The sequence below is a fragment of the Orcinus orca genome, chromosome 7, assembly GCF_937001465.1.
Source record: "Orcinus orca chromosome 7, mOrcOrc1.1, whole genome shotgun sequence".
NCBI classification, from domain to species: Eukaryota; Metazoa; Chordata; class Mammalia; order Artiodactyla; family Delphinidae; genus Orcinus; species Orcinus orca.
The window spans coordinates 66,023,241-66,035,467 of NC_064565.1; the positions used below are offsets into that span (position 1 = coordinate 66,023,241).

Genomic DNA, 12,227 nt, shown 5'->3' on the forward strand with positions numbered 1-12,227 from the left:
AAGAGGCACAAGCTACCGTGTATAAAATAAATAAGCTACAAGGATGTATTGTACAGCACAGGGAGTGTAGGCAATATTTTATAACAACTATAAGTAGAGTATAGTCTATAAAAATTTTTAATCACTATGTTGAACAGCTGAAACTAGTATAATGTTGTAAATCAACTATACCTCAATTTAAAAAAATTATTAAAAATACCCAGTAAGGCAGACTTTACTCAGGTCTGTTGGAATAGGTATAGGAGCTACTGCAATGGAGTTTTGCAGTAGCGGAGAGAAATTGGGCTCAACTCTGAATACAACAAGGAAAAGTGGGAGTTTATAGCCAAGGAACAGAGTGGCAGGGGGCGGGATAGGGGAATCAGTGGATGGAAAATTACAAGGATGAAACTTCAGAGATAAAGGGGGATTCTGATTAAACAGACCTAACGGGATTCTTATTGGAGGCAGGTCAGGGTGATCAGATATTATTACCTGGGGGTGGTGGGAAATGGAATTTGGTCAGATAAGGAGGGTGATCAGATATTGAGGGTGGGGGATTCTGGCTAAACTGACTTAGCAGGATGTTTGCTAAAAGTGGACTCTACTAGGACAGAGCTGGAAGCCCCAGATTGGGCCTAGTCAAGCAGAGGGTTCAGAAGAGCCCAACAAGTTTGATCAAGGAGAGACTTTTTGTCTCAGATAGTGCCAAACTATTTACCAAAGTAATTGTACCAATTTGTTTCTCAACTAGTATGAGAGTTTCAGTTGCTTTTCATCCTTGCCAAAGCTTACTATTAGCAATTTGAAGATTTTGAATTCTTCTATTATACCTAGTGCTATCTCGTGGTGGTTTTTTTTTTTTAAACACTAATGGATTGAATCACTGTTAAATTTATTTATTTATTTATTTTTGGCTGCGTTGGATCTTCGTTGCTGTGCACGGGCTTTCTCTAGTTGCGGCAAGCGGGGGCTAGTCTTTGTTGCGGTGTGCGGGCTTCTCATTGCGGTGGCTTCTCTTGTTGCGGAGCACGGGCTCTAGGCACGCGGGCTTCAGTAGTTGTGGCACGTGGGCTCAGTAGTTGTGACTGGCGGGCTCTAGAGTGCAGGCTCAGTAGTTGTGGCACACAGGCTTAGTTGCTCCTCGGCATGTGGGATCTTCCCGGATCAGGGCTCGAACCCGTGTCCCCTGCATTGGCAGACAGATTCTTAACCGCTGCGCCACCAGGGAGATCCCTCTCATGGTGGTTTTAACTTGCATTTTTTTCAATAACTAATGATGTTGAGTATTTTTTTAGATATTAATTAGGCAATTGAACATCCTCTTCTTTTGAAGTCCCTTTTCAAGTCTTTGGCCCAGTTTCTAAACTGAGCTATCTTTCACATTGATTTGTAGGAGTTCTTCATATAGTCTGAATGAGTTTTCGTATTGCAGATAATTCTCCTGATATGTAGTTTGTGTTTTCATTCTGTTAATGGTATCTTTTGACGAACAGAAGTTTTTAATTTCAGTAATACCCAATTTGTCAAAAATTTTTTTAATTAGAACTTTTTATGTCCTATTTAAGAAATCTTCTTGAAGGTTTATTGTTTTACCTTTTATATTTAGGTCTATTTTAGGTTGGTGGTTGACGTAAAATTCTGTAAAAAAGAGTGTGATAAGTGTGACAGGGGTACTGGTGGCCCCAGGGGAGGGAGTTCTTAGATCTCACTTTTCAGTAGTTAATTTGTTGTTGTTTTCTGTTCACATGCTACCACCACTTTGACACCACTGCCAGCCTGGGTATATGTGAGAATGGTGGCTTGGAGGGTACCCCTGGATACCCCTTAAGGAGGTGTCACTGCCTGCCTCTTGAATCAGAGTTTGTTGTTTTAGGTCTGAAACATCTAATACTGTGTAAGTGATGATTTGATTCTCCACCAATTACTTGAGTTTGTGACTATATTTCCCCTTTGTTTATCATTGTAGTCCATTCAGCAGACAACACAAGAATGGAATTAATCATTCCAGGAGAGCAGCATTTCTACATGAAGGCAGTGAATGCAGCTGAAAGACAAAGGTGGCTGGTTGCTTTGGGGAGCTCCAAAGCCTGTTTGTCTGATACTAGGACCAAAAAAGAAAAAGGTAACTATAAATTTTTCCTTTGTGGTGAGAATATTTTCTTTAACATAAATGTAAATTGTCATGTTCACTTATAGTAATTTATCCCAAAGAAATAATCAGAAATGTAGAAGATCTATGTACATAGATGTTCATTATAGTGAAAAAATTTATAAACATTGCCAAGGTTTAAATTTAGGGGAATGGTTCAGTAAACTATATAGTGCTTTCATAGGCTGATATATTATGTAGCCAGTAAAATGTTTACAAGGAATTTTAATGATATGAGAAAATGCCCAAAGTTAAGTGATAATTGAAAAAAGCAGGATTCAAAATTACATAGCCACTCCTTGGCCAACTCAGGAAAGATATGTAAGAATTGGTCAGGTTGTTACCTTTGGAAAGGGAATTTGTGGGAGACACTCACTTTTCACTTTATACCCTTTGACCATAACTTTTGACTTTACCAGCTACAGATATTGCCCGTTCAAAAGCAAAGCAAGGGACTTCCCTGTTGGTCCAGTGGTTAGGACTCAGCGCTTTCACTGCCGTGGCCCTGGGTTCAATCCTTGGTCGGGGAACTAAGATCCTGCAAGCTACGCATCCATGGCCAAAAAGAAAAAAAAAAGAGCCAAGCAAATAATTTATGGTATTAGTTCAATTATATGCAGATATAATGTGAAAATAATAACAGTATTTATATCTTGGTAGTGAGATTGCAGTTTTTTTCCCTATAAATTTTTGATTTTCAAAAATTTTCACTGAGCATGTATTACTTTTATAATTAAAAAACAATAGAAGTTATTTAAATTAGTGAAAACAACTAAATTGTGGGTTATTGAAAAATGAAGGCTAAGGATTGAATTTATAACAGTTTTCAAATATGTGAAAGAACATCACGGATAGAGTGTGGTTAAGGGTAGGATAAGAAGGAATGAGGACTTCCTTGGTGGTCCAGTGGTTAAGACTTCGCCTTCCAATGCCGGGGGTGCGGGTTCCATCCCTGGTTGGGGAGCTAAGATCCCACGTGCCTTCACGAGCAGAAAACAAAAAAACAGAAACAATATTGTAACAAATTCAATAAAGACTTTAAAAATGGTCCACATCAAAAAAAAAAAAAAAAGCAGGGAATGAATAGTCACAATAGCCAAAAGGTAGAAACAACCCAAATGTTTATAGACAGATGAATGGATAAACATAGTATGGTATATACATAAAATGGTATTCAGCCTTATTATAAAGGAAGGAAATTCTAACAGATGCTATGAATAATGATATGAATCTTGATGAATCTTGAATATGTGCTAAGTGAAATAAGCCAGTCACAAAAGGACAAATATTGTATTATTCCACTTATGTGGGGTACCTAGAGTCGTCAAATTCATAGAGACAGAAAATCGAATGGTGATTTCTAGGGGTTAAGGGAGGGGGAAAAGGAGAGTTAGTGTTTAAAGTGTGTAGAGTTTCAGTTGGGGAAGATGAAAAAGTTCTGGAGATGGATGGTTGTACAGTAATGTGAATGTACTTAATGCCATCAAACTGTATACTTAAAAATGGTTAAAATAGTACACTTTGTTTTATATATCTATATATCTATATATCTATATATCTACAGTTAAAAAGAAGGAATGGACTTAAACTTGGGTAAAAATTAATTTAGGTTAGGTTAAATGGGCAGATAGAGCTGCTTTGGTCTACTCTGGCTAGAGGGGCTTCATGACTAGTACCACAAAGCAGTGCCACTGGCTCAAAGAATATGGAGAAGCACCAGGATCTACTGTGTATACTTTTTTTCCTTCCTCTGCTGCTTACACATCTAGTTTAGAAGGTATTGGTAAGTGAGTGGCTGAGATTATGGCTGGATGTTTAGTCTGTCTGGATATATTAAAGAAAGGAACATAGGCTTTTAATTAAAAAAAAATCTTAAACCAATACTATGTGAAAATGAAGCTGTGAAAGGAACAGAAGAAAACAAATGAATGTTTATATAGAGCAGTTGTAACTATATAAGTTAAAAACTTCTGTTACCAAAATACAGTAAAGAAAACTGAAAGAAAGCTGACAGATCTTGAAAAGTATTTACAGTATTTTGGAGGGATGAAAGATTGCTATCTTTAATGCGTAAGAACTTTTATAAATTATAAATTTATCGATTTATATATTACTAAGAGAAAAACCAAACATTAGAACTGGAAAAATGTGTAAAGGACAAGAAAAGCCAATTCACAAAAAAAGAAATACAACTGCTTATCAAATTAAAGATGAGTAATGGAATGGAAATATCCTGTATAAGGCATTCATTGTCATCAGCCTGTCTCTGGAAATTAATCTACCTAAACTTCATGTCAGACATATGACAGCCAGTTTTTTCCACCTATCTAAAGAGAAGATGTTTCCTCAGGGAAAACCTTATATTCTATTTCCAAGGTCTCATACGTCTTAAGCTACAGGTATTCATATCTATTGCCTTACTTTTTAATGATTCCATTTTGTTGTTTTGCCTCTGAAGTATGAAAATAGTCTAATTGAATGTTTGCATACGTTCCTTTCAGAAATAAGTGAAACCAGTGAATCTCTGAAAACCAAAATGTCTGAGCTTCGCCTCTACTGTGACCTCCTAATGAAGCAAGTTCATACGATCCAAGAATTTGTTCACCATGATGAGAATCATTCATCTCCCAGCATAGAGGTATATCCAAGATGATCCTTTCATGTCTGATTATGCTTTGCAGCATATGGTGGGTGAACTTCTTACATAAGATGACAGAGAAGCATTTTCAAAATGAGTTATTCTCAGCTATTCAGACCTCTTCGTACTGTAGACTATCTGGAAGTTTGTAGTATCTTTTAGACTATGTCTGTATAACCAGAGTAAAGCAGCAAGCAGCACATTTGTCCAAGGAATCAAGGCCTGTCTTTGCAGCCAATTGATTATTTGATGGTTGGGGTAGGAAAGAAGCATTACCAGCTTTGTTCTCCAAACTAACTGCATGAGTTCATTGGACAGGTGCTGTTCTCTTTCTTTTGTAATTAGGTCCTAGCTTAACTACTGAGGGTTAATAATTTAACTTTATAAACTAACTTTAAAAAAGAATCATTCTCAGAGCAGTGATGTAGGAATCAAAATTCAGATTTGCAGAACCTGGCTATGAAATAGGCTCATTCTTTCTGGTGAAGTAGGACCAGTGAGCCTTACTGCTCTCCGGGTGAAAGGTCAGCCTGGTTCCCAGTCCCCTTTTGCCTAACTTGGGAGAAGTGGGACAAGAAATCTTCCTACTTTTCTGTGGCCTTCTCCTACTAGGGAGGAATCTTAGGTGAGGTAGGTTGCCTTTAGATGCAAGTACATTAAACCCTAAGGCACTTGCTGTTTCACCACAGGCTCTCTGCAGGCAGGTGCCCTTACATCTGCTCCATTGGCTCAGGGACAGTGTCGGGGACCCAATCTTGTTCTATCCTTCCACTCTGCCATTTTTGGTGTGTTGTTTTTTTCTCCTCATGCCCTAGCCTTCAAGGTGACTACAAGTGCGCACAGAAGCAGGAGGCAGTGGGGTAGCCAGGGTGGAGAGAGACCATCTCAGTTTGCTGTCCTTTGCTTTTATCAGGGAATGAAAATCCCAGAAACCCCAGCAGACTTCTCATTATCTTTTTAGTCTGGGTCCATGAAAACTAGGAAAAATGAGTATTTGACAAAGGGTCATGGAATAGACATGACTGGCTTAGACCAGTCTATATTCATCCCTCAGGAGCAAGGCGCTCTGCTGTCCCAAAAAGAACTTGGAGTTTTTATTCTACCAAGGAAGAAATGGGGGAATGTGCGTGGGGTAGACATGAATTCTACCTGGCACTCAGTGACCCTCATGGTGTTCCACTGCTATGATTACCTTTGGAATTCTGATAGTTAGAAACTTACAGTCTAGGTTAGGTTTATTTAAGATAAATTTTTGTACACAGTTTTTCAATATGATACTTCGTTTAAATGCAAGAGTTATTTTTTTCTTGGAGTCTAATTTCATACATTGTTTACCTGAGAGACAGATAATTCTTATTCATGCATTGCTTTAATTTTCTAAGGTAATGCATTTTAAACAGATTTGAGCATAACCTAGTAAGGTATCCATTGAAGGTAATGTTTCATTACTTGATGGTAAGGTGGTGCATGAATCCACATAGCTGTGTGTGAATCTGTTCAACTTTTTGCATGTAATTTTTCAGAACATGAATGAAGCCTCTTCTCTACTTAGTGCCACGTGTAATACATTCATCACAACGCTTGAGGAATGTGTGAAGATAGCGAATGCCAAGTTTAAACCTGAGATGTTTCAGCTGTGCCATCCGGATCCCTTAGTTTCTCCTGTGTCACCTTCTCCTGTTCAAATGGTTGGAATTTCTGGTTTTTCTTTCAGTGATACTGCATGTGGTTTTGTTTTTGTGTTTATTTTTAAGGCTGGAAACTGGCAGTAGGAGGGAAATAGTCAACAGGTTGAATTTTTTTTTTTACTGTGCTCAGATTCTGTATGGGAGCCTCTCAGCTGATGGGCTCAACATGAGCCAAGGTCCTGATCCCCTCCCCTTGGAAGGGCTATGCCATTTACCCCAGTGTGTCAGGAAAATATTATAGTGCTCTGTGGGTGCTGTGACATGAAAAGGTTGGGTAACACTCTTCTATTTGGTAAAAACACCACTAAGGGGTGAAGATTTACTCACAAGGGGATAAAATTAAGTAAATCTTTAGAGGAGCTGTAAGGGATTCGAAACAACATGTTACAGGGGAAACAGTATTTTATAGTCAGCATTTGGATTTGAACCTTCCAAGTAGGCAAGTTACTTAATCTCTCTGGACTTCATTTTTTTCATCTGTAAATTACAGTGTTTTTTACATCAGAGGTAGATGTAACTTGTTTAATGTTAGGTCCTTAACATTAGGTTCTTATCTTCTGATTACTGTGAACAGGGAGTACTCTTTTTGCCAAGGGTGATGGATTCATTGTCCTTTTCAAGGTAATAAACTTGCCCTAGCATGATTTGGGAAACTTGGAGGTGAGATGAGGTTTGATGAAACCTTACATGTTTTTCATCAAACTATTTTTGTGAGCTCTTTTGTGGAATGAAGAATGCCACCTGGCTCTTATTTTAGCAATTACCAGCAGACCTATTTGTTGGCAGAAATAATAGGGTACAACTTATTCTGAGGTTCTCTTAACCACCACAGCAAATTTGGTCATATGAGAATTAGTAAAGACTATTACCTAAATTTATTTAGATCATTATTTTCCTAAAGTGTTAAAAAATTTTTTTTTATTTGGTTGCTGTGCAACTGAGTATTAGTTGCGGCTCACCGGCTCCTTAGTTGCAGCACATGGGCTCCTTAGTTGAGGCAGGCAAACTCCTTAGTTGCAGCATGCAAACTCTTAGTTGCAACATGCATGTGGGATCTAGTTCCCTGACCAGGGATTGAACCTGGGCCCCCTGCGTTGCGAGCGTGGAGTCTTAACCACCGCGCCACTAGGGAAGTCTCTAGATCATTGATTTCTAAATAATTTATGATGGACCAACAGCATCCTCTGAGATAGGTATACCATGAAAATGAGTTTGATGGCCAGATTAGTTTGGGAAGTTCTAGGTTAACTTAAACAAATTGGGTTTCGCTGATGTAGGACTTCTTAGAACCTCTTTTATGCTAAAGTGTATTATGAATCTCTGAGGAGAGGTGGTGTGTAGTGTTTCTGAAATTTATTTGATGATTGAACCCTTTTGTTTATTTTTTAATAACTCAGAGGACTGTGTTGTTTAGTAGAACACAGTTTGACAATGTTGCTTTTTCGAACAATTTTAGGTTTATTGTGGACTGCTAAATAACATGTATAGTTGAACAAAAAATCCTGATCTTTTGAGATGGATGTATAGTGCTATGTTCCTGAGCTTGATGTACAAGGAGTACACTGTATTTTTTTTCAGGTGGACTTTATAGAATCAAATATAATGAAAACACCTCAAACCTGCCTAATTTCTTCATTGAACTTCTGAGGAGAATGCCTTCTGTTATAAATGTTCTATAGTCCAGAGAGGTCATATGTGTATTTTATGTATAAGAAGCTATAATAACTGTCTCTTTTAAACTAAAACTTTTTATCAGTAGAAACATTACAAGAAATCCAATAAGTTAATCTAGGAAATACTGGTTAGAGGCCACTTATTTTTCCTCACTGTGCCGTTTTACTTCATACATAAGGCAAAAATTGTGGCTTACGGTAAATAGTTCTGGAGACACATAGCATGGAAAGTAAGGTCAGACAGTCTTCAAGAGGAAATCTTTTTCTTTCTTTTTCTTTAACGACATGAGTAAATGAAAAATAAAGCTGAAAAATTTGAGAATTCCAAAATTAACTTGATCTTTATAACTACTTTATATGGTTATCTCATCGTGTCCCTCTTTAAATTAACTTGCACTCAGTTATATTTCAAATCATCATAGAAGTTTAAACAATTGTCATTTTGATCCACAGATAATTGTAGTGGGGGTGTTGCTGCGTGAGTAATCCTAAAGGAAGTGATTTCTGTTAAAGGAGATGTTAATGTCCAGTTGCATCTTTATTTTAATCATATTAGATATCCTTGGACTACAAATTGGATGGGTCATAATTGTTCTCATTTCAACTGGGATTTCTCAGAGCAACTGTAGAAGGCATTTACGTAACATAACTGTTAGACTTGGACTCACTTGTAAGACTCTTAAGCCCCTGTATATAAAGCAACCATCCTTAGCCTTTGATATAAACGTTGCTTTTTTTGCTACTTTGCTAAGCATTGAAATCTACTTGGCTACCTCTGTTTTTTTGGTGGAGTAGTTAGATCTAAATTATGTTTCGTATTTGTCATATTTATTAATACTATGCTGACTCAGATTTTATTTATTTATTTATATTTTAAGTGTATGTTTTTAGAGACCTATTTGAGGCTTAGGGTTCCTCTTCTGAGTTCTTAAAATACTTGAATAATTAATGCTGTTTTCCATGAAAACCACACTTTAGAACATCTGTGTAATAGCTACCTGAATAATGAATGGTAAGGAGAAGCTCTGCCCTTTAAAAAAAAGAGAGAGACATTTATTAGATTATTTTCTTTTCTGGCTTGCTGGATACTCCTTTTCATCACAAATAGTGTGATTTTTTTGGGGACTTGTTAAGTATACTGTTTTTTTATATCTTTATACAAACACATGTATTATATATATATTATAAAATTCAGTTTTTAATATTGAGAAAACAATCCAGCATGTTTTTGTATGTGTTGAGAAAGATTTCAGTTAATAATTATTGGGGAGAAAGCTTGATATTGTGCTAATAATGTTACTTGGGTCTGTAAAAAATAAATTTTTTGGCCAGCCATCTTTTTCTTTGAGTAAATTTATGTTAATTATGATAATAATAATATATTAGAGCTGTCTTATTCTACTTGATATATGAATTATGCTTATTTTCTTTTTAAATTTCTAGATGAAGCGTTCTGTCAGCCACCCTGGTTCTTGCAGTTCAGAGAGGTAAAATAACCTTTTCTTCTGACCAAGTTCTCTCAGAATTATACCTACTTAGGGAACTTCTTTGGGTCTTTAACATAAAGTGGAATGTAAACTCTGTATGGGCAAAGTCTGGTTCTGATTTGCTCAGCATTATTTCTCTTAGTGCTTAATATAGGGGCTGGCCCCAGTAGGTAGTAGGTAAAGAAAAAAAATGAGTGAATAAATTAGTCAGCAAGGTAAGCACCTTGACAGCTATCATACTTTTTTTAGATGTAAATTATATCCAACGATGGTTAATAGAAATCCATTTTTGATGTATTAAGGCTCCAAGCTTAGGCTTATTTTACTACAGTTTTTTATAGCATCATATATTCATGCTGAGCTGTTGTTATAATAGGAGCTAAGGTGTTACTGAAAAGAGAGAAAAACTATTGATATTTTAAAGTATGTATTCATATCAACACATTTAAAAAATTTACGTTCTAGATCTTGCCAATATCCCAGGCTATTTATCTTGGTAGGTAACATTCTTTTAAGTTGCTATGGTTGTCTTATTATGGTTGTCTTTGGAAAATGATGAAATTATAGTGACATTAGCATTTATTTCTCTACATTAATATAGGGGTAGGGGAAAAAAAGGTTATTGTAGGATTATGTGAAATCACATGTGTGAAACTTTAGAAAATTGTAAAGCACTATAGAATTCATCTTTCATTCAGTAAACATCTATTGAGTGCCTACCAAAAGAAAAAAAAGTGCTAACTGAACCCCCTTATTATTTTGTCACTTTATTTTTCCCTCTGATGGTTATGTAATTGATTGAACTGTCACGGGCTGAGAGGAGTCCAGTGATGTGTGTATCTAATCCTATCAGGGAATGAAGAGTTTCATCAACTGAATTTTCCAGAAAAATAAAAGCTTGATTCCTTTAACAAACTTTTATCTTTATGACAGAATTTTTTTGACCTGTATTTTATCCTTTCTACCTTATTAAATAAGATATAATAAGAATTTTAAAACTTTTTTCTTTTTTTTGATGAATCAAAGTTGTCATTAAGAACAGTAATGTTGGGCTGTCATCCAGTGGTAGTTGAGGTGCTGTTGAGTGGTGGTGATTTGCTTCTGTGTTGAATTTTTTAGGTTGATTTTTCTAGTTCTCTGGTTTTCCAGACTGATTTTTTAAAACTAGTTTTCCTAGCCTCCATTTGCCGTCTTTATCCGCTCTTGCTGCTCTCAGTGAGTTGGCTCCTAGCATGCTCCCACGCTGCTTGCCCGTCCCCTCCGCTCTGCTGTTTTATATTGGCTGTGGATGATGCTAGATGCATGCACTTGTGAAGTCCATAACTTCTAGTTTTTAAACACTTGTTAACCATCTGATACGTTTACTCTCTAGCTGGACCTTCCTCTATAAAAGAAATCACTTCTTCATTGTACCTCTTTTCCTTTTAATTTGGCTCAGAGGCTGTATTCCCCAGCTTACCAACTAGATTCTAAATGATTTGACTTGTTTGTGGCCTGACCTCTGAAGGAGTAGAATGTTGCTAAAATAGAACTTTGGGTATTAAAATAGTTCTTCTTTCATTTAAAGAGAAGTCATTGAAAACTGCAGTTGAGGGTGTTTTCATTTGTTGAAGTCCTTAAAATTTAATGCTTTTTATTTAACTTGCAGGAGTAGCCACTCTATAAAAGAAACAGTGTCTACACTTCACCGACTCTCCCAGAGGCGCCGAAGAACCTACTCAGATACAGACTCTTGTAATGATGTTCCTCTCGAAGACCCAGATAGTAAGTTAGAAGGGCTGTGTCTCTCCCTTTGGCCTATTCAGCAAAATTGGTGTGGGGCTCTGTAATTGTTGAAATGAAGGGTACTGACAGTGAACACTGTACTTACCCGTGAATTCAGAGCTAAGCAACTAGCACACAATCAACAGAAGCTCATATATCCTCTTACAGTCACCTTTGTTATTAGGAAGTACTAAGTATCTCTTTGTAAGTACCATATCTTAGATTTATATATGTAATATCAAAATCTTTTACTCCCACTGCATTTTAGTAATCTCTTAGTAATTTATATTCCCATTGTGTTTGCATTTAAAAAACATGTTAGAAGAAAGCATAAATTGTAGGTAGGATTCTAGGGGAAAATAAAGGCAAGTTCTAAGTTCAAAGAAAAAAAATCAGCATTGTTACTTAAAGAATTTGAAATGGCCAAGGACAATAATTTTTTCTGGTGGTGGTGATGAATTATAATAACATTTATTCCTGTACCTTTTCTTCCTTATTATTAAAGAGTCAGCATACTGTGATTGAATCCTTTAGGAAAGGTTTTGTGATTTATGTTAAAATTTAATTATTTTTCTCTTCAGAGAAAAAGCTTTGAAAGTCAGTCAGAATATCTACTTTGACAGTAGTGACCATGATTTTCAGTGAATGCAAATATGGTATTATTATTACAACTCCATTAATAGACTTTTGCTTTTCAGAGTCTTTACTATTGCCCGTGAAACATGTGGGATAGAAATTACATACAGTTCTCAATTAAGCAACAGATTGTGTTCCAAGAGTTTATTTGTAAGTCAGCTGTTTGGAACAAGATTTTATTTCCCTTATGGAAATGACATGGTGAATGGT

The 12,227-nt window shown here is 36.3% G+C and overlaps 1 protein-coding gene across 2 annotated transcripts in view; it reads left to right on the top strand.

Annotated features, from left to right (window-relative positions):
* PLEKHA3 (pleckstrin homology domain containing A3) overlaps positions 1-12,227 on the top strand; it is a 94,663-nt gene that overhangs the window by 7,169 nt on the left and 75,267 nt on the right. For both annotated transcript variants that reach the window (XM_049712591.1, XM_004267377.4), the window contains exons 3-7: positions 1,949-2,104; positions 4,633-4,769; positions 6,293-6,457; positions 9,574-9,617; positions 11,266-11,381. In XM_049712591.1, the coding sequence (XP_049568548.1) occupies positions 1,949-2,104; positions 4,633-4,769; positions 6,293-6,457; positions 9,574-9,617; positions 11,266-11,381 (618 nt within the window). The remainder of the gene's footprint in view (positions 1-1,948; positions 2,105-4,632; positions 4,770-6,292; positions 6,458-9,573; positions 9,618-11,265; positions 11,382-12,227) is intronic.